The 23,010-nt window shown below is 39.3% G+C and overlaps 2 protein-coding genes across 3 annotated transcripts; both read right to left on the bottom strand.

Annotated features, from left to right (window-relative positions):
* Positions 1-430: 430 nt before the first annotated feature.
* LOC118291247 (zinc transporter ZIP12-like) lies at positions 431-8,399 on the bottom strand. Its single transcript, XM_035619348.1, has 12 exons — positions 7,984-8,399; positions 7,109-7,429; positions 6,819-7,026; positions 6,137-6,300; positions 5,871-6,042; positions 4,966-5,138; positions 4,716-4,871; positions 4,098-4,178; positions 2,415-2,487; positions 2,117-2,275; positions 1,834-2,021; positions 431-720 (listed from the first exon to the last, which is right to left on the bottom strand). Exons 1-12 carry the CDS (start codon positions 8,284-8,286, stop codon positions 592-594), a joined length of 2,127 nt encoding a protein of 708 aa, XP_035475241.1. The 5' UTR covers positions 8,287-8,399; the 3' UTR covers positions 431-591.
* Positions 8,400-9,755: 1,356 nt separating this feature from the next.
* Positions 9,756-22,282, bottom strand: mrc1a (mannose receptor, C type 1a). 2 transcript variants are annotated; one of them, XM_035619346.2, is made up of 30 exons: positions 21,897-22,282; positions 21,393-21,794; positions 20,125-20,304; positions 19,464-19,619; positions 19,261-19,374; positions 18,943-19,083; positions 18,643-18,825; positions 17,587-17,744; positions 17,360-17,476; positions 17,140-17,255; positions 16,707-16,855; positions 15,948-16,147; positions 15,742-15,857; positions 15,566-15,647; positions 15,327-15,471; positions 15,184-15,222; positions 13,840-14,003; positions 13,615-13,679; positions 13,400-13,500; positions 13,154-13,293; positions 12,843-12,951; positions 12,523-12,695; positions 12,048-12,153; positions 11,729-11,961; positions 11,441-11,606; positions 11,173-11,325; positions 10,971-11,087; positions 10,694-10,852; positions 10,585-10,617; positions 9,756-10,485 (listed from the first exon to the last, which is right to left on the bottom strand). In XM_035619346.2, the coding sequence occupies exons 1-30, from the start codon at positions 21,964-21,966 to the stop codon at positions 10,253-10,255; spliced, it is 4,320 nt and encodes a 1,439-aa protein (XP_035475239.1). In that variant the 5' UTR covers positions 21,967-22,282; the 3' UTR covers positions 9,756-10,252. The 2 variants fall into 2 exon arrangements, with proteins under 2 accessions (XP_035475239.1, XP_035475240.1); XM_035619347.2 differs by having other exon boundaries at positions 20,131-20,304; positions 21,897-22,281.
* Positions 22,283-23,010: the final 728 nt, after the last annotated feature.

Genomic DNA, 23,010 nt, shown 5'->3' with positions numbered 1-23,010 from the left:
TTTTCTCATAATTTTTACTAAATTTCACTGCCCTTTTAAATTAATATCTTGGAACACATTCATAAATTGTGAAGAAATTACAGGTTTGTATAATTAATCAAGTATAAAACATGCACAACTAAATCAATAAATTCCAACATGATCAGGAGAGATTTGCACACCGCACTAGATGCTCACAAATAAAGTGTTCAAGCTAGTCGTCCAATGTCCAGATATAGGCACCCATGACACCAAACATACAAGAATAAACTGTCATGTATAAAAAAGAAGGGATTCATACAGCAATACATATTTATTATATATGTATATATATACATATATTTATATATGTATATATATATATATATACATATGTGCATATGTATCATCAAGCTGAGAGTATGACAACACAATGAAATACTCACTCGTTGACCAATAATGAATCGTTAAAACATTTTGGGTGCAAAAACAAGTTGTATACAGCAGTAAATAATGAGTAACAACTCGAAAATAATTTCAAATAATACAAAAAAACATAAATTTGTTGTTTCGGTTCAAACCCTTTAATGAAAAAAAATCTGTATTTAATGTACACTTAGAGTGTGTGTGCATTTAGAATTTGATTTCATGTTCAAAGAGTGCAAGGAGCATAAGACAGGCCCAACCCATCAATAGACCCAGGTTCTGTAGGAAAAACATGAGACATGGTCTGTCAGTCTTCACTCGACTCATCTCTGGAAGCTGATAAAAGAAAAGAAATAAGAGTAAAAACAAAACCCCCTTCATTTTGTCAGAAAGATGGGATATGACTTTTCTTGATTTAAAAAAATCTCATGATAAGGCCAAAAACAACGTCTTTCAATACTTTCTTATTTTCCTAATCTATCCATGACTCAGCTCAAGCCCATTCATTCCTTCTGAAAATGTCAATCTCAAGCAAGATTAAGGCTGCAGATATACTTGCTTCTTTGCCTTATGTTGAGTAGACAACCAGGTGCTTTGTGAGCGTAAACACTTGTTGTGTACTACGCATGCACTACAAATGTTCTGGAGTATTCCACTCGAGGGAACACCGCAGAACTTAGAGCTACCGGATATGCATTCTGCAAATAGAAACATTGCGCCCCTGGAGGAGGTTAGTCTATAAAGAGTATCTGCCTCTATCGTTTATGTGCAAATTGCATCTCGTGAATGTGCAAATTGCATCTCGTGAATAATTTCTGAGAACATACACAACGGACGCAGGATACGTAAGGCAGCCATGATGTGTATGTGTTCGCATTCGATTATGCAAAGTTAAAAGCAAGCACCGCCATCGTAGCAGCTCTGTCCTTTGAGCTAAATGCCAATGTCAGCATGCAAATATGCTCAAACTGACAAGCTAACATGCTGATGTTTAGCATCAATAGACCTAATGTTTACCATGGTCATCATCTAATTTATTGTGTTGGCATGTTAACATTTGTTAATAAGCACTAGGTTATGTTATGTTTACAGTCATGCCTGTCTGTCTGTCTGTCTGTCAGCAGCATTACTCTAAAACCACTTAACTGATTTCCATGAAACTTTGTGCGGGGGTGGGGCATGACCCCATTCAATTTGGGTGCGGATGAGGATTACGGAGCGAATCCAGGATTTGTTTTAAACAAATAAACCAAAGAACGTGACTGGCCTTACTTTGACAGAATCAATAAAGACACCCAACTTGAAGAAGAGTGCATAATGACCTTGGCGGACATATGCACTCTTCCCATATGCACTCATGTATTCGCCCAGGTTTTTGTCTTTTGATGGGATTTGTTGACAATATGGAAAAATATAGAGCCTCGCCAGCCATTATTAAAGCCGCCTTACCATCTTTACCAGTGACAAGTAGAGAAAAATCCCAGCAGTGACAGCAAATATCCACTGCTGCACTTCTGTCTCTGAGGAAATAAATAGTCCAATGTAGAGGCCCATAAAGGCTGTCAGTGCGCTGAGGAAGTTCATTAGCACAGCAGTCTTCACTGAGAGTCCGGAACTGAGTAACACTGCAAAGTCCCCTTTTGAAATAAAAACCAGACAAGAGAAGTCGGTCAGTCAAACAAAAGTGTACAAACTGTTTTGTACTTCCAAAGCAATCACAGTGACTTCTCACCCATCTCGTGTGGGATCTCGTGGCACAAGATAGCCACGGTGGTTGCCATGCCAGTCTCAGCTGAAAAGGAGAAGGCCGCCCCGACTACCAGGCCATCTGTAAAGTTATGAAGGCTGTCTCCCACAATAACCATCACAGCTAGCAGAGAAACCCCTTCTCCTGGGAACACAAAGCAAGGCTGTGTCTTCAAAGCTCATCCTGAGACCATGACAATTGCTCTGTCACACCAGGCAACTAATTACAAAGTACATCACATTCATCTGTGTGTAATTGTGTAGTTCGTACTGAAGGAGCTTACTCTGATGTGAATGGCTCCTTGTGTCTCCATGTTCAGGAGATATTTCTGTACACTCCAAGTCATCCACCGCTCCCTGTAGGATGCAGATGATTATTTAGAGCACAGAATTTTGAACCACCTTTCTTTCTAATTTAAGAAATAGAGATTGGTTCTTGAAGATAAATGAAGGGACCTGGATGAGACAAATTCATAATAATAGAACAAATTTTAACATATGAAAAGAAAGGCTTGGAAATAAGACGATGTCTGTAGTTTACAAAAGCAGGATTTCCTTGTGAGTAACCTGTCTCTGTGTCAACATGTCTCAGTTTTGAAGTGTGGATTCAACTATACCTACATGATTCAACTAACATGAAGTGTTTTCTGAATGATTCAGTACTTCTCATTCTCCAACATCCTAAATGCCCTTCTCCTTTATTCCCTCCTACACCACTCTTCATGTCCTGTTATGTAAAAGTGGAGCTTGAAAATGGATTTAAGTGAATTTTGGTTGATGTTTCATCTGTTAAATAAATTCAGTGAAATTCTGTAGTCATTCTTTTTTGAATGATAGAGAAGATAAGATAAGATAAGATATACCTTTTTCGCCCCACAATGGGGAAATTTGGGCATTACAGCAGATGAGTTTGGGATCAGTCTTGGGCTAATGTGCTGAACTATGAAGAAAAGCTTTGTGAATGTTCTAAAACAGTGAACAGTGCACTCAACAAAACTGGTGGAGTAGTGTGGGTGAGCGGCATCACTGAGGTGAATGGCATTATATTATTGTCAGGTCTCACATTTGAGTTAGGTTCTGTTCCTTATTGTTTGTATTATTTGTTTGCATTCTTGTTTTATTTTGGTGTCTCACATCTCCTCTCGTTTCAGATCCCACTTCTGGTCATGTCATTTTCCCTCGTGTGATTGTTGGCCCCGCCCTGATGTGTTTCACCTGTGTGTCATTATCCTATGTTAGTCTGTGTATTTAACCCCTTTGTGTTTCTGTTCTCGTTGCTAGTTAGTTGTGTATTATACTCTTGTTTCACCTCCTGACAGCTCTTTTATTCTAGTTACTCGTTCTTTGACCCTTGCCTGTTTTTTCCGACCATCGTTTTTTGCCTTTTCCTGGATTGTACTTTCGCCTCTCTATTTTTGACTACCCTTGTACCGACTCGGACTGCATAAAACCCTGTCAATCTGATCCGCCCTGTGTCTGAGCCTGCATTTTAGTCCTCCTTCTAGTTTGGGCGTGATAATTATCTTGAATAACTGCACAGTGCTACAGCAAAGTGAACAATATGTACAACAATTTACAACAACAATATTTAATCAATGCATTGGTTTGACTGCTGCAAGAGCAAGAGTGTAATAAGCTCTGTTGCGCTTTTGTTTCTGACAGAAAGAAAATATGGTTTGCTTAAAAAAGGCCACATATTTGTCTCATAGATACATCAGACTAAAAAGATTGGGGACCACTGAAGTGGGAGAAAAATGTTTGTTTAAATGTTTCTTTCTATCTTTTAGACTTTTAATAAAAACGCTAATAAATAAGGGTACTAAAGGTATTAGCTGTGAGCTTCCCTTGTTATTGTCCCTGTTGTCTGCTCTATAACTATGTTAATAAAAGGGGTGATGACATGAATCAGGACTTTCTGCCAATAACATTTGAAAAAGCAGTTCAGTTCGGGAAGTGATGACTCTCACCAGCTGTAGCGTAGAGATGGACTTGCCCCTCTGTGACCGACCATTGCAGTTGAGCTCTAAGGGAAGTTCACTGGAGTGAGCCTGCAGACAAAAGAAAGTCATGTGACCATTGTTGATCATCTGCACAGTCATGACGCACTACAAAAGTTCAGAATCTGACTTGGGGCTAAAAATCTGCCACTACTTAAGCTCCTTTCTCTCTCTGGGTTATGTTCCATCCATCCATCGTCTACCGCTTTATCCATTTAAGGGTCGCGGGGGGGGCTGGAGACAATCCCAGCTAACATTGGGCAAAAGGCGGGGTACACCCTGGACAGATCGCCAGCCTATCGCAGGGCCACATACAGAGACGGACAACCATTCACTCTCACATTCACACCTACGGTCAATTTAGATCTCCAATTAACCTAACCCCATTCTTCATGTCTTTGAACTGTAGGAGGAAGCCGGAGAACCCGGAGAACGTGCAAACTCCACACAGAAAGGCCCTGGTTGTTTTGAACCGGGATTCGAACCCAGAACCTTCTTGCTGTGAGGCGAAAGTGCTAACCACTACACCACCGTGCAGCCCTGGATTATGTTGTGGGTCATTAATAATAATGGCTACAAAAAACTTACATGACCATGAAAAGGAACTAAAAAGGAGAACATTCTTTCAAGAAGGAAAAAGCCATAAATCCCAGCGATTATGCCCAGAATCTTCCACAGATACTCCTTTCCTTCACTATAGTGCTCATCATCATGACTGCGAGTGTTGTCATGGAGGCCCAGAATCTCCAAAGGAGACAGATAAAAGAAGTAATTAGACATTTATTCCATGAGATGCATGTGTTTTGGCAATAGTGGATGGTGCAGTAAAGCGTTATACCTGTGGTATGAGGTGCAGGAGAGCGTCTCCTGAGAGGGTTCCCACTGCCAGGCCCACAAACAACTGCAGGATGAGTGTGTAGGTCTCCTGGCAGTACTTGAAGAAGATCAGGCAGATACCGAACATGGAGCCCACTGTGAGAAGCAGGACAGCAGCCGTGCTGTAGCCGTACTCTGCAGGTGGGAGAAGGGAGTTAAACACCTTCATTCATGACCAAATAAAAACATCACAAGACCTTTGTCATTTGTGATAAATCCTAAATGTAAAATAAAGTACAGAAAAAAATAATATTTTTAGCTCTGAACCAAACCTAACCAAAAATTATTTTATTGAATATTCATATATGTGCAATTGTTTTAATGTATTTGTTTTGTCTTCTCTGTCTGCCTTTCATAACTTCACTGGAATAATAATTATGATGATAATAGACTTTATTTATGTAACACTACACAATAAATATGGTGCGATCAAGAAGTAGTATAAAACTGCCTGTAAAAACATGTTTAAAAGAGGACACTGAGATGGTTTCTCTCATTCCCAATTGAATTGAGATACTTTTAGATACACTGAGATTTAGATACATTTATATTCGATTTATGGGAACAATTAAACCAAAGAACACGACTGGCCTGTCTTTGACAGAATCAATAAAGACACCCAACATATAAAGTGTACCATTACCAATTTGCTGCATGTTTTTTCTTTGTACATTAGTATGTGTGGCAAAACCCCTTTAATCTTATTATGTGAAGTAGTTCAATTGATGACGTTACATAAAATATTTAGTCCAGTAAACAAAGTCACAAATCAAAAGCTGGTTTATTTAGTCGCAGCTCCTATTAATTCTATTTACTGTATTTGTTGCTGTGGTTTGTAGAGAGAAACAATCAGGTAAAGTGTCTTACTCTCAAGGGGAGTGGGTAGTGATCCTCTTTTTTTTTGATCTGCAGACTCACAGACATCGCTTAACAACTGCTGAATAATGGCTGGGCAAATTTGCCTGAAGTGCTCCTTGGAAATTGGCAAATGAGGATCCAGTGCAAAAATATCCACCAGCTGATTTGTTGAAAAACATACCTGTTTAAATGCATAGGAAGACACATTTTGGAATGAATAGGGAGATTCAAAAAGCTTAAAAAGCTAATTAATGGAATATTTGTCTAGGCCTCACCTGTGACCAATCTCTGTTAAATTCTCCAGGTTCACGATTACACCCATCCACCCCATGCCCTACTCCTGTCTTTGAACTTTCTGTGATTCTCCATCTTTTCCTGTCGTGAGAGAGAGAGGCTCCCTCCTGACCCACTCCCAACTGATGAAGCAGCCCCTCTAAGTCTAAGAAGAGAAGGTACATCGCTGAATTATATACTGATTTCAGATTTACCTAATTAGTTGGTTTTCCAGGTCAGAGTTTGTTTATATATATATATTTTCAAAGGAATGTTTGAAGCAAAACACAACAACATTCTGCATGGATTTGATAAGTGTAATAGAACGGTTATCAGAACATGAAAAAATTTGATCCTGAAAAAAAATTTGCAATGTGGGGGAAAAAAAATCTTTGATGCAATTGTTTGTGTCTTTTCTCAAAACCTACACTAAAGAAAATATGTCTGGTCTGGAGAATTTGTGGCTCTTTCAGGCGTCATGACTCATTCCTGCTATTCAGTGTCTGAGAGGCTTTTTCAAAACATAACTCTACCAGCACTGCAGCTTAGCATCACATAACCCTCTATGAAACTGAGAAATTATGTTTTTTTTTAACTTTTTTTGTTAAAAAATGTATTATATATGTAAATAATTGTGAGTGTCTTTAAATGTGCATAAGAAGCTTCACGAACCATTCAACTTACCTGTAATCTGCAGGTTACTTGTGCGATTTAGGGATTGAAAGAGGTAAAAGGTAAAGAAGGCAGGTGACGGGAGGTTCCTCCTTCTAAAACAGTGGCCCTGCAGGATATGGCTGATAATGGCTCCAGCCACTCTGGGCACAGACGACTCACCAGCACCTGGATTTTCTTTTATGTCGACATCTTCAAGAAGATGAGTGGCATCAATGCACTGTGGTATCAAAGACAAAACAATTGTATCTGTGGTTCCACTTGATGATACGGGATAGATTTCCTAAATAAAAATCACTTACTTGAAAATCAGATAAGGTATCTATGTTTGGGGGGTCATAGTGTTGGTTGATAAACTGCAGAATACTCTCTGTTTCACGAAGTGATAAGAACTGGTTATCTTCGGATGGGTTTAGATTGGTGAGGGCAAAAAGGTAGAACCGATAGTTCCCAGATGAAGGGGAGCAAAGGGAGGAAGGGGAGGCAGCTTTTGACACACACAGATCTTGCAAGTTAAGGATGTAGTACAGCAGAACAGTTGAGATCCGCTGGTAGTCCTCCTCAGTGAGGTAAGCCTTCTCATCATCTTCTAGGACAGAGAGGGCTATAGACGGTGTCAGGCACTGAAACAAGAATCGAGAGAATTTTATGGACATAAAGATGCAGAATATAAAATATTGAGGGGAGAAGGTTGGAAAAGAGGTCAACCTTGAAAAAAAAGGCCCATTTTCTACTTCTACACACAACACACTGCTTCTTAGAAAATGGCTAGCTTTGTGGTGAGTTGAATACCAGCCCAATTGGACCAACACAAACAATTTTGAAGGTTAAGAGGGAGCAAACTTTTCAGCAAACAATGCTGAAAAGTAGAAAATTGCTCTCTTAATTTCTAAATCTCACTTTCAAGGCTTGAGATATGGAAAATATCCATTGACAATCCACCTGCACAAACATATTAAGTACCTCTAACTCGACTCTATGTATTATGTCAAACTAATGATGTCTAAAGCCACTGAGCTAGAATGCCCCATAGAGGTCAAGGATTTAATTTTTCACATTCACTCACATTCCATCCATAACAAGCGCTTTTAATGGAATAAGCTGACAGGAATGGGGTGAATATGTAATAACTACTTCGCATACTGAAAGTAAAAGTAGTGACAGGTGTAGACCTTACCATCTCACAGATTTCTTGAGAGGTCCCAGTCCGCTCTGCACAGTGCACCGCCTGAAGAAGCGACGTAATCAGAACCCCAGTTTTGTTCTTCTGGAGCTGAGTTTCATTGTCCATCCCCAGGGGAAGATCCAAGGCCTTGAGGGCCTCATGCAGGTACCCCCACTCCTGCCCTGTCACCTTTACCACTGTCCCCAGTAGACAAAGAGGTGGCAGAAACAGCATAAGTGTTGGACTGCTCCTGAAGTGCATGTTCCTACAGGGGATTGTCAACTTCCTCGAGCTCCCAGGACTGGCTAAGGGCATTAGATAACAAGGAGGCGGTAGAGTGAAGATATAGACAAGTAATTTGCAAGAAAGTTTTGAATCAATGTGAATGAGGAGATAGAACAAAAAGCCTCTAAAAGAGGCGGATGTGTTCTTGCTGAGGGAGGCGTTAATAATAAGCCTGCCAGATCTGGTGGAGGACAGGAAGGCTCAGCACCCTTCAGCTGCACCAACCCTTACAGTGCCAAATGGTCAGCCAAAGGCTGGGCCCCTCAGTCCACAACAAAAAGATTAGTGCAGGCAAGTGAGAGAAAGCACAGGGGCAGAGAGAGGGGCATGAATGGGGAGATTGTATTGAATGCAGACAGGCATAGGTCCATGTCTAAAACAAAGTAGTTCTCCCAAAGTGATGATCAAGTAGCACAGTCACCTATCTAGTTTGTATTTTAGTTTAATTAATTCAACTGCTGTAATTGAGTACATATTGTGACTTTCAAATCTAATGTACAGACCAAAACAAGCCAAGCTTTCTCGCAAACACTCCAAAATCCTCCCACACTGTGCAACCCAGCAGGTCAACTCGATCGAGCAAATAAGAGGACAAAACTGTTGCTGAAAGATCCTTAAAGCTGCAGCAATACCTGAGATAGAGAAGATGAAAAAGCTTTCTGGATGAACCAGGCTTACGATTCTAACCTTTGCTCAGCTATTGTAACTAGGTTTGTTTCCCTCCTCTGGTAGGATAAACAGAAGATCCAGTTGATTGGAGAGAATTCTTGGGCATTGGGGCTGTTGGTTAACCCTCTTACAAAAGTAAGAAATGAGTAAGCTCCTGAGGATTAGCTATGACAGCCTTAGAGGGAAAATGGAGAACACTGCCTCATTTTCAGGGTGAGGTGAGGGGGATGGCCAGTTGCTGGTAGGGGTGATTGGATGGCAGATTACTGACAGAGCAATATTTAGATATCTTGAAATTCAGCATCAGATCTGATTGTCTTTCATTTTATCTTTCACCTTTATTCAAAGTACTTGCTCAAGACACAAGTCACACAAAAAAATCAAAACAAGGAAACATCATTCTCATGGAGTTTTTCTATCAAAACGGGATGAGACTGTAAAGGGCTTTCCTAGTAATAAGAGAGGTTACTTTGATCGCACTGATTGTCATTCTGTGCAAACAACAGCAATTTCCAAAAGTTTCCAGACAGAGCCTGACAGACATCCTGGTGCTGGTCATTCAGTAGAAGAGAGCTGATGGATTTTGCTTGACTACTAACTGTTTGGTTGATTAGATGTCATTTAGCAAGCCTGAATTTGCAGAGGTTTCAGGTGTAAAATAATTCAGGAGTATTAATTCTGGTTTGGAACCCGTGTTCACTGAGCAATGTCACTTTCATATATGTCACAGTACATTCCATCACAGTTCTCCACAATTTGCTGTAAACCTTGTTGATCTGTTGTTGGTCTATTTGAAGAAAAACATGAGCAAATAAAGAAGACCTTTCAACTTTTTGTATTTAATCTTTTTATTGAGGATGTATTTACATTGTTGAAAACTAGAAACCATTTGACAAAGAGTCCATGGGAAATAAAAACAAGCAACCACGTTTAAAAAAAATTCATTAAAAAAAAAATGTTCTCCTTTCTTTTTTTTCTTTTCTTTACATGTGTTTGGTCTACAAATATTTTTGGTTATGTTGATTTATAAAAGTAAAAAAAATCAATTCACAAATCACATAATCATGTTATTCAAAAAAAAAGATTGTTCAATTATTTTTGTTTGTTTGTAATTCGCTTAGTGCAGTGCCAGTTTTTGTAAGAATTATTGTATAATGATTCTGTTAATCATTATGTTTGATCTAGTTCACTGTAAAATGGGAAAACACATTCAGTTAGTTGAGATTCAGTTCCAAGTATAGTGATCTGAAATGGTGTACGAAACCAAGGTGAAAATCTCTGACCATGACATTTTCATTTAGCTGATTACCACTGATCTGATGTCTGTCTATGCTTGTTCATTTTGCTCAATGTTGGCCACCAGACTCTTGGTGTCTACAAGGGCTCGGATTGGATTGTTGAAATATAACTTGTTGTCAAAGTTGCATTCTCCTAAGACAGGGGTGGGAATCCGTTTTCGGAAGAGGAGGAAGGCACCAAGTCCGACTGTGGCAATTACAACTAGCACTATAGCCAGGGTAATGCCAGCAGATCCATGCGAAGCTTCTTTAATGATGTGTGCTAAGGAGTCAAAACATTTAGAGTTTAAACAGCAAATTAATTGAAGTATGTAATCGCATTACATCACATAAAATAGATTTTACAGCTTAAATAACTTACCAACAGATGGAGGCTTTTCTGTAGGTGTAATAACTGAAAAAAACATGAATTTATCAGTATAAGTTACCGTTGGGATAATCACAAATACATAACGGCTACTGAAACTTACCTTTAGCTGTTTTGCAGATGTAAGATCTGTATCTGCTGCAGCTGTTTGTACTCCACTGACCACTGTCAGAATTGATGTCAACGCATGATTCTGACTTTGGCATTCCCGTTTTCCAGTTGGTATAGTCCACAACACTGTTATCGATCCACATCCACTCCCCTGAAACAAAGAAACTTATCTTATTAAACAAAGCACCCCACTCACCATGCACCAATGTTTTTGTTTGTCTTTGAAGCTTAATTTAACACATAAATTAACTTCAGTAAGTCATGCTCACCTTCATGGGTCTTGAACAGGCCAATCCAGAAGGTTTTGGCACCGTCCTGCAGAAGCTCTAAGTTCTGTTGTATGAACAGACCCTCCTGAGGGTCCTGGATACTCACCAGAGATCCACCTGATGAACACAGCCACAGTAGCACGCAGTTAGATTTGCATATGAATATATAATTTCTCATTGATTGACATTTTTTAAAGCATACCCATCTTCAAGCATTCAACTGAGGCATGTGCCCAGTTTTCCACCACTGAGCTGAGGAAGGAATAACAGTGGCCTCTGAAAGGTATCCAGGTTTTTCGCTTCTTTGGTTCTGGACAGCTGCCAGGAAGCTGTGGGGGCTCAGTGGGTGCTGTATCTAAAAAAGAGACAAGAGATGGCATCCTCATCTCAGGAACTGCTGGGTAACAATGCTCTGTGTTTGGTTATATACAGTATATAGTGCAAACGGACAAACAGAGGGATTGTCTGACCAGGTGACCTCTTGCAAAGGGAATAGTACGTATTGGTGCATGATGCAGTCTTCCATGTTCTGTCCACATCCATATACACACAGCCGTAATTGTTTTTTGGCTCCTCAATGCCCCATTTAGTGTAAGACAGACGCCAGTTATCGACCCACTTGAACCGACCACCAGTCTGTGAAAAAGTCAACATCACTTGTATTAAGGAAAGTTTATACAGTGCTGGAAAGAAACTCATTGTCTTAGTTTGAAACCCTATTTGAACTAGTGGTGTTGAATAACTGGTAGGTCATTTACCATATTGCTGTTGAGGCCAATCCACACAGGCTCATTGTGCTTGGAAATCTGCAATGTGATGTATGCCTCAGTTAAGGGATTCAGGATACTGGCCAGATCTGCATCATCTGCTTGGCACTGCCTCCTTGCCTCATCCCATCTCATCTTCTGGGCTACCAGTTTGTAAGAATCATTGCCAAGCTTGTAGAAAGCTTTTGGTAACACAGTAGTGGGTGGGACTACAATCTGAGAATCTTTGTAAATAGGACACATCAGTTGTTAGTCACAACCCTAAAAAACAACAAGAAAATTTAGCTGTGTAACCTAACCTTACACTCACCGATGTTTCTTTTACAGATTAAGCCATGTTTTGCGTTACAGTCTTCCACTTTCCAGAATCCTGTTACTTTGGAGACACTGCCCACCATGATCACACAGTCAAACATCTATCAGGCAGAAAACATTCCTTAGTTCAGCTTGGTTCTACAATGTCAGGGGATTTTTCATTACAATTGCTTTCTTTTTCTACGACATTAGGCACATGGATATGAATTGATGTGAAATGTTAATCACTGCACAATATCTACAGTCATATGTAGACGATTAATGGGGAAGATTTGTGTACATGCATGTATATACATATTCTTTTTATAATTCTCAGTATTAGTATGAGGATAAGATAAATAATGGTCTTTGGTAGAGATGACATGATATCTAGTGACTAAAGTAGTTTCCAGCTGTCATTCATGTAGATTTCATTGTGAAGCAGAGCCAGAGAGCTGTGCAGAAAAAGCTTTGATAGAAGCTGAAATGACCTCATCCATGAATGAATATCGTCCATCCGGCACTGATGTTGGGTGTCCTTTGGCCCAGTTGGTGTATGAAAGGCCTTTGCCGTCTGTCCATACGAAGTGCATCTCCCAGTTGACATCATTCATGCCAATCCAAAAATCTGCATTGTATCTCAGCATCTGTGTTGTTAGGAAAGCTAAAAGGAAGGAACAATTATTTTTAAACTCCACCAAATCCCCAAAAATGTGTTTTATTTACTTTCACTATGAAATGTTACCCTCACAAACAACCACAAAGAAAAATAGTTTGTGAATATTAGTAACCAGCTGCTCATATTACTTACCTTGCTCTCTGTCATTGACGATAGAAACCAGGTTTCCTCCCTGGTTTATGCAGTAAGTCCTGGCTTCCTGCCAGTTCTTATTGTCATTCCCCACAACAAATTTGTAGCACTGTATAAACAAGATGACTTTGAGGTGTTTGTTGGAATAACAAGCAAATGAACAGTAGATAACCAGACAAAATATTGGAACACATTCACTTTACGCACATCGAAAATGTTTACATAACATCCTGAAAATGGGGAGACCTTTGTCTCAATTAAAGATACGCACATTATAAAGATCTGTATTGCACACGGTTACATGTCTTTACCTTCCCTTGGAAAGATAGCCACTCTGGTGCACACCCCCCCTTGGGAACAGTGGTGGGGGCCATTGTTGTATTGATAAAACTACTGCTTCTTTTGCATATAGAGGGTAGCTCCATACCACAGTTAATATCATTCCAGTAACCTGTATGTGCAGAGTTTACAGAGGACAATGAATACAAAATAATAATAATAACTTCTTCTTTTTTACCAAATCAACATCATGTGGGCTGTCTCTGCTTTAGACCCACCCATGTTCTTGTATATAGTCACACAGTTTTCATCATTGTTAGCAAAGTTGGGCTCATTTTGTTCCCATGCAGTGTAAGTTACAGGCGTGCCATCCAGCCAGCTAAAAATGGAAACATGAAAATTAATTAGAAAAAAGTTTCTGTCAAACTATTTTTGATGTATGGCAATTGGCAAAAAGCTTGTATTCCTATTGTTGTTCTTCAGTTGGATTTACCTAAATGACTTATCCAAATTCACTGCCATGCCAATGTAGTACTGTCCTTCTGTGCCTTTGGCTAGCTGTTGGAACATAATGGTGAGAGAGACATTAGACTGAGGTTAAATCAAATACAGTTGTAGCCAGATGTTAGTACTTTTGCCTGAAGTGTTTTTTTAGAAAATATAACATGCTGCCATTTTGAATTTCAGAGTTAAACTAAAACTAATCTGAATTTCTTGCCTGTTTCCAAAGGAACTTCCTCTCACTCTCCCCTGTGATGACCACAAGTTCCCCAAAGTTTTTTTTGCAGTAGGCTCTGGCAGCTTCCATGGAAAGGGTGTCAGTGTTGATGAAATACTGTGTGTCATTGTATATGAGCCAGCCATCTTCTGTGGTGTTGTATACTGTAAATGGAACATAATAGTTACAAGGTGCCCCACAGTATTTAGAAATTAAAGAAAGATCAATTTCCGTTCATGTGGTATTCATGTGGTGTTGGAATAATGGGAAAAATTTGCTCCAGACTGGGCAAATTCACTTGAATGCCCCTTCAAGTCAGAACTACCACTCAGAAAGGGAAAGCTGGTGACTTGCCAAGTTTTTGACATCACATACGCAGAAACTTGGCAGATGAGGGTAAATGTTTGATTGATAATAAGAAAGTTTTGTTTAAAGGTTCAAATTACGTATTGCATATCAACTTTTGGTTACATTTTTATTGCAAAATAGTATTAGCTTGTAACCTGTCCATGTAGAATGTAAAGTCAGGTAAAGCAATATTTTTGTGGAATCAAGGAATGTACTGGTGCAAATCTGTGACAAAATCACATTTCTTTTTAGTTTCCATGATGTTTTCACATTCTGACTACAAAGCAGATGAAGTCGGATGAAGTTGGAAAAATTACATGAAATGGTACCATTCAAGGGGTGCTCTGAGCTGAATGCTTACAGTCACCTTTCTTATATGCTGATGTTTCACTAACCTTCACCATGTTCGCCATGTTAGTTTGGTGTGGTTGCATGTTATAACAATTGGTAACTAGCTACAACTTAAAGAAAAGCTAAAGTGGGAGGGAAGTTAATAAAATCAAATTGGCCAAATTGAAAATTGAACCAGATGTTGGTACAGGATGGAAAATTTAAGAATAACTATTCATAATTATAACATTACATTATATTCATTTAGCAGATGCTCATGTCATAAGTTATAGTAACATAATCACAATTTTAATTCATCCAGGAATGTCTTTACGAAATGTCACAGATATCCTTCCAATAGTTGTTGAGAAATTTTACTCAAAACCACAAATGTCAACTTCCTGGTTGTGTTAGAAGAAGAGTCAGGGGATGATCAAAGCCATTGCATGGTATTACATTCAATAGCTTTTACTGCTATTTCAGTCTGGACAAAAGTGTTGGACTAAACAACATTCCGGCCGACTGATAGACCACTGCTATCCCTAGAGCCATTCCACCGCCATGGCTTAAAAGAGGAAAGGTGAAAGACATTGAATTTTTCAATTAAACAGAAAAAAAGAGAAATTAAGGGGGCGCTTATTTTGACAAACTGCAGCTGAAACATACCTGTTGCAACTATGGCAGGCTCAGGTTTGGGAGTCACACCTGAAAATACAAGAACCATGAAAGATGAAACAGCAGCATAAAGCTCTAATGTCACATTACTAGTTTAGATAAATGGCACTATGTTAACTAGAGCTCCATGTTACCTTTGCGTATCTGGCAGATCCAGTCATTACATGCCTCACAGTGCCGATCGTTCCAGTGCCGTCCATAGTAGAACTGGACTTCTGCACAATGTTCATTGTCATTGTAGTTGTTTGGTTCTCCATAGCCCCAGTTCTCAAAGTCGTTCTAGGTCACAGTTGTTGGATTTACTTGTTATTAGTCCATGACTGAGGATTGCAGTGAGAAAAGATTGTATTGATAACAATGAAGTGCAACATACAGCAGACCCATCAGTCCAGACAAAACCTTGGTTGGTATCCAGGGAGCTGAAGCCAATCCATGCTCCATCAGAGGCATGAAACCTTTAAGACAGCAGAAAACACTGATACTGACTTCATTTATTCTTGATTAATTTCATATAAAATCTGAAATGTGCAAGATAGAAAGTTAACATACGGAGCATTGCTTAGATCCTGTGAACTGTGGATGCTCATCAGGTCCCCACCAATGGCCTTGCAAAAGTCCTGTGCTTCATGCCAAGTCTTCTTAAGATCCTTTTGTTTTTTGTAAAGCTTTTAACCAAGTGAAAAAGAACAATGTGTTAAGTGTTATGTTCTCAAAATAGCAGACATTTTGCAGATTAGTTCAGTTTGTCCTCCTACCTTGTAGCAAACGTTCCTTTTGTCAGCAGGAGTCCACCCTGAGGCACAGCTCAGGTCCGGAGTGGTGGGTGGAACGGTCGTCCTTAGCACACCCTCTGCTGGTTTCTTGCAGATATATTTCTCCTTATTGCTGCAGCTGACAACATCCCATAATCCAGCAAAAGCCCCAGTTGTCAAGGCAACACAACCTTGTTTTCTGTCTTTTATTAAACACACAGACAGAAATGTATATATGTATATATATATTACACACACACACACACACACACACACAAACAAACACATACACACATATATATACCTAGAAATAAAAATATATATACCTACAACCTGAATTTTTTTTAGATCATGACCAGTTCTCAGGGCTTTCATACATCATGGCAGTTGTTATTAAAAGAAAATATATACCAAAGAAATAAAAAGAAATGACAATTCATGGGGACATGGAAGTGTAAACTAAATTTAATGGCAATCGTCCCGATAGCTAACAACACATTTCATTCAAAACCACAACTGTGAATCTCATGGTGGGCCAACAGCTAATGTTTGAGTGTCTAAGTCATTGGCCTATGCCATTTGGGAACAATGAATGTCTAAACAAAATTTCATGGAAATCAATAGTTGTTTTACTAATAAACAGTTAAATCTACCCAACATATACACGTACACAACAGTACATTTAATTAGCTGCAGTAGATAATCCAAACTCACTAGGAATAACTAGGATATACTGTACAATGAAACAGAAGTTTGCTGTACCTGGCAATCCCACGTTGAAATGAGTGAACATGACCTTTCTTTTGGTGGTCCATCGAAAAGTGTTTCTATCTTCCATGTTGGACAAACCCATCCAGAAATACTTCTCTGGTCTTAGACCCACCAAACTGACCAGGAAGGCATTCTCATATCTGCATTCCAAAATATAAAAGTCAATATGTCAACAAGTCAAGGATACAATGACTTCCCAACAAAGCTTTGATTAAATGGTTATGAATTCATTTTAAATTTTAGATACCACAAAGTGTAATGCTTTATTTAGCAGTGCAAATAATCTTACAACACAGACTCCTCCTGTGAACGGTCAACACTTGTTTTGTTTTTAAATTGACATATTAATTTTAATCCTTTGAAAACTGGTGATTCAGATTATCTTCATTAAAAAATCCAAAGACATGAATGAAAAAAAATATACCTGTCAGCCACATCTATCAGGTTAGCGCCAACCACTGAGCATGCCTGTGTTGCCTCATCAAAGGTTTTTGTCTCAGCTCCAACATTGTAACAGTATGAACCAAACCTGATCGAGCCCTGATTGATGGTTACAAAAACAAAACCAAGGTGAGTCTAAATCTGATCGGAAGGCTTTTCGTATAATCCCACTTAAATTCAAATTAAATATTATCATCACTGACTAGCTTGCATCCAGGATTGGCTTCCTCTTGAACACCTTCAGATGGTTTAGTGGAGGCCCTCTTCTTACAGATATACCCATATGTCTTTTCACACATGTGATCTGCCCACCTCCCATCCTGTATAAGTAATAATACAGGAAAAAATGCCAAAAAACAGTACCACTCGCATGACGATAAAGCTGAATTATAATTTCGCCTGTTTGCTTTCGGTGAGTGATCGGTGTTACCTTTCCTCTGATGAGAACACAGTCTTCCTGTAGATTGGTGGCATGAGATGGTTCACCGGTTTGCCACTGGGTGAAAGTAACATGGGAGTGATCGGACCATTCAAACAGCATCTGGTTCCTCTGATCATTCAAGCCAATCCAGAGCACATCTGTTGGCACTAACGGTTTTGATTGCAAATGTAGATGTTAATACGGTATGATCATGTGAGTAGTTAAATTTTTAGTCTACAGTGGTCTTTCCTACTTTTAGTTTTGTTCTCGACAATTTGGGAAATATGCTTTCTTGCTGAGAGTTACATTAGAGGACTGATGCCAATTTTCTGTTCGGTAAATATAAAGCTATAGCCAGCAGATAATTGAGTATCTTATCTTAGGGCATAGACAGGGAATTGGGAAAACAGCTAGCCTGGCAAGCAGTTACAAAAGCAGCATACCTCTTAAGTTCACTCACACTTATTATTTTGCTTGTTTGATTTGTACAAAAAACAGAATTTAACAATGACAACTGAGGGATTTATTGGGGGTTGTGTGCTGCACTATTGTTTATCTTGGTGAAGTGACTTATTGATATCTTTTCAACACTGTTAGTTTTCCAATCAACCAGCAAAGATTTCAGGAAGTCATTGTGTCTGGCCAGTAAAGCATGCCTGGCACACAGCCCCCTGAAAAACCACAAATTATTATTAATTTTGTATGGAAGATATATTGTGTTGATAAGAGAACCATACACGCATTGTTATATGGATTTTGTCACACTTACAGAAACAGGTTAGCTGTTTCCACCCGCTTCCGGTCTTTATGCTAAGTTAAGATAACCTATCTTGGCTGTAGCCTCATATTCAATTAACAGATGTACGAGTGGTATCAATCTTCCCATCTAACTCTTGGAAAGAAAGGGATGAAACATTTCCCAAATGTCTAATAATTTGTTTAAAATTTACATCAGTGTATCAACCCTTTTATTGTTGCACAAAATTATCCTTGTGTTTCCATAATCATTACTTTAGCTTTTAAACAATGATTCACAGGAAAAAAAATGACTAATCGCACACTTACAGTATCCAGATTGAGAAATGATGAAACTCTGCTCTTCTATATTGAGTATGCTGGCCAAATCTCCTCCCTCTTTGTGGCACGCAACCAAAGCATCCCTCCACATCTTTGTATTCCTCTCCAGGTAGTAACAGTTACTTGCATAAGGAACCCAGTGACTGGGACAGTAGCTGGGCTGATCTTTGCCTGTGGATGGAAATCAAAAGAGCTGAGAGGATATCCGGTTGTATATACATGCGGTTCCATGACTCACTCAAATAACAAACTGGATTCCAAACACATTGAATTATGATATTATGTTACTTGGTGGTGGGGGCAGACTCTTGGAGTTTCCTTTGCGACAAATGTAACCAAGTTTCTTTGTGCAAGCGCTGCTTTCCCATTTTGAGGCTTTTGCAACATTTAGGGTTGCACAGGTATCTCCAGGATCTGACGAGGGATGACCTGTTGGAAATATCGGTCGTACATTATATTATTTGTGTCAAATTAAAACAAATCAATTTATAATTGCATTGAATGGTAAATATGTATGATTAGAAGCCTGCTTTTTTTTTCATCAGATGGAAACATGACATACAGTCCCATATTTCCTGTCACCTTGTTTTTTGTTTTTTTATTTACCTGGGGCCCAGTTTAAATATCTAAATGGATTTCCATTGCTCCACTGCCATCCACTCTCAAAATCCAAGGAATTCAGTCCAATCCACAGAGATGTTCCCAACGCATTTGTTAACCCTGAGGAAAAACTATGCATTATAAAGCTATCAAACTTCATATTATAACATTGCATGGTATGGGTGGCTGACACAAGGCTGACACTGTACCTGAAATGTATGACTGCTCATGTAGCTCTACGATGCTGAGGAGGTCAGCTCCTTGCTGCTGGCAGCTCTTCCTGGCTTGATGCCAGGTCAACACTGACTGTGCATTCCTTTGATACTGAACCTCAGTGACTGGGTCAGTGTCCCAACCTGAGGATGCTGGATTATGTTAAAGACAAAAAATGTAACTCAACGTTATTCACCTCATGAAGTAAAAAAGTAAAGTAAATTGACTTGATTTCAAGGCCAATCAAGTGTCTCAAAACTGATTAGTAAAATGTTCTTCATTACTATCTAGGACTGGTTTTAGACCCCCCCCCCCCCCCCCCCCCATTCCATTCCTTTCCTGCCCAAGTTTTAGTGCAGTGTCAGGGGAAAGACAGGCAGATGAGAAGAGAAAAACACAGACTGCTGTGCTGACAATTCATAAGAGGAAGTGGTAGTGTTGTACTGCTGGGAGAGATACCTGTCAGTACTGACCTTTAAGTGATGGCACTTACAGAAATTACAGAAAAAACAAGATGATTATTGAATTTATTGAACTTCTTTGTGAATAAGTTTAGTCACAGAAAATTGTGCAACGATGTTACAAACTCTTTAAATGCTGGTTAGTTGAAGAAGTTGATCGTAACCTTCTATGAGGTTGAAAACATTTGTTACTTACACTTACCTTGGGTGGGACAAAAACCCCACTTCCTCACAATGTCGTAATCTCTCTCTGTGGCACACCACAGCTGTCCATCGACTCGACCCTCTTTTGTACATTCAGCGTACCAATTCTCACCAAACTTAAAAGGGAGTTGACAAGGGGCACCAAACGCATTGCCCCCTATTGTGAAAATCTCTGAGGAGACAGAGAAGTGTAAGTATGTGGACAAGTAAGTAATTGTTACACCAATACCTGACTGTTAATTTTTCTTTTTAAAAAAAAGCCTTCACTTTGCCCTTTCCAAAACATTCTTGAACCTGGATGTGGGGATTTGCTCACGTTCAGTTACAACAGCATTAGGGAGTAATTTATTGATTTTGATTGAGAAGACCTGGCTGGCAGTTCCAGTTGATCCCAGATATTAAACATTGTTGAAGTTAGGATGTCGTGCAGTCCAATTGTGTTCTGACACACTAAATTTGATTTCTTTGTGGATCACTTTGTGCATGTGACAGGGGTGTTCACATGTTTAAAAATTTGGCAAGATCCTTTTGCTGCCCTAATAAGGTCAGGAGCTTGGAGTGTGTTCCTTCATATCAAACAAAGCTTGGTATTTGTGGCACTTTAGCAACTCTGCCACTCTGCACAGTGAACTTTCAGCAGTCTAAAGTACATGCCATCTGCTCACTGAAAGATGCTAATGCCTTGAACATCGCTTTATTTTAGAACATGCATGTGCAGACCCCAGTAGGAAAAGGATGTACAGATGATGTATTGATCCATTTTTTCAGGAATGTGACTTCAAGGCTAACAGTTTAGCTACGTTAGCATGTATCCTTTATCAGTTGAGGACCGCAAACTTTTGGGATTCTATGTTTTATTGTGAGGTCTCGACCTTACCATGTAAAGTGCCTTTGAGATAATGCATGTTGTGATTGCTGCTATTCAAATACTATTAATTGAATTGAATAATAGATTTTTTTTTAAGTTGTCACACAGGGATGTTAGTCGTACATCTCTCGAACAGACAATTGGAATTTTTGATTACATTTAAATCTATAGACATATCTTGCTATTTGCTACTTGGTTAACATGGTACAAATTCCAATTTGATACTTGGCTATATGTTGTATTACTTCACTATAATGTATTTTTGCATGGAGAAATCATGCACATATTATTAAATACTATTGAGGGACTCTCTGAAGCAGCTTTTCAAAGCCAATTCCAAGTTTAGATACAACTTTAAACAGTCTTTTCAAAATCATTTGTAGGATTCATACCTTGATACCCCTTTGAACAAAGGTCACCTCGAGTACCAAATATCCTCCAGTGACTCCAAGTCCCGGAGCCTTTGTAGATCATTATGTTCCTCTCATTTCGATTTCCCCAGTTTAAGTGCAGGTCCTGGTCTTTTAGGCCAAACAGAGTCTCATTCTTGCACTGCCAATGCTGGAGATCACTGTTGTCATCACATTCAAAGAGGAGGACCTTCACCCAGTCTTTTATCTCTGTTGCCCCCAGACAGAGCTTGAGGGAGAGACTGAGAACACGCGACTGGGAAGCCCAACGAAACTGCTGTTGTTTGGCATGAGGATCACAAGGGGCCAAAGTTACCGAGGTGGCGCTCTCCACCTTGATGCACTTGTTGTGGTTATCGTTGAAAATCAGGAAGGAGCCACTGTCTAGAGCAGAATGGAACAGCTTCAGTCAAATGCATTTATGAGATAATAATAATTTTACTCATGACCAAGTCGAATAGACAAAAATGTGTTAGGGGTACATACCTATGTCAGCAGTAATGCAGATGACTTGCAGGAGACAAAGGATCACAGCTAAACTTAAACAAGGGAACATTATCCTTGATGTGTAGCTTGCACTCAGTGGTGGAAGAGGTGGTGCGAGAGTGTTCCAGTCTTGAGAGAAGAGGTCTGTAGTGTGCTAAGGTATGTGACATAGTGACACAGAGACATGACACTGTCCCCTCTTAATCACAGTGATGGATATCCTGTCACAAGGGTGGTTAAGGTGGGTTAAACGACAGCAATTTCACAAGTTCCACTGATTTTTTTCGCTGTGGAGAGGAGGGCAGGAAGAGGGAAGCAAGCAATCACATCTCACTGTTAAACAAGAAAATAAAAATAAACCAGTGATAGCTTCAAATAAAACTCATAGAATGACATTACGACAATGAATCTATTTTTAATATATCAGAGGACAAAGTGGAACTGATTGATTTTTTGTGAGCAGGCTTTTTGCTTCTTTTTTTTTTTAAGGCGCCTTTATCTGGGTTTTTTGATCTATTATAAATAAACCTTCAGTCAGTGCTACAGTGTAAGTCTGTGCCTGGATACTTAACCCAGATAGCAGAGGTCATTCAACAAGACTGACGGAAGACGTTTCAGGTATCAGAAGATTTAGGTGAATCACATCTGGTAAGGAATGTTCCATTATCAAAGTGAGTGCCAGGAGTAAATGAGGCTTAAATGACATTTGCTGCGCTTTGCTGATATGACTTTTTTTTCGAGGAAGAGTAGCCACCAGGTGGTCTGCCAGGATTCGGGTGAGGAGTGCAGCAAACATACAGGTCAGGAGAAAGAAGGGACAGGAGGATATCCTGCTTCCTATTGAAGGAAGTGAGTGGAGATCTGGCCACTTTGGCCTCAGACTGGAGGGATGCCTATAGTGCTGTTCAGACAAATAACTTACAGACAAGTACCTGTAAAATACCAATGATGAATTAAAACACAGATGTAGGAGAGTCTATCTGTAAAGAATAAACGGTGTATGTGAAGTATTGACTGCAACTAAATTTTATGTTTTATCCCCTGGCCTTCATTTCTATTTGGATGCTGGGTGCTGCCAAAGAAAAAATATTTAAATTCTCACACTATAAATTCT

The sequence above is a fragment of the Scophthalmus maximus genome, chromosome 21, assembly GCF_022379125.1.
Source record: "Scophthalmus maximus strain ysfricsl-2021 chromosome 21, ASM2237912v1, whole genome shotgun sequence".
Taxonomy (NCBI): domain Eukaryota; kingdom Metazoa; phylum Chordata; class Actinopteri; order Pleuronectiformes; family Scophthalmidae; genus Scophthalmus; species Scophthalmus maximus.
Note: the sequence above shows the minus strand (reverse complement) of the source record. Positions and strands in the feature narration are given on the sequence as shown.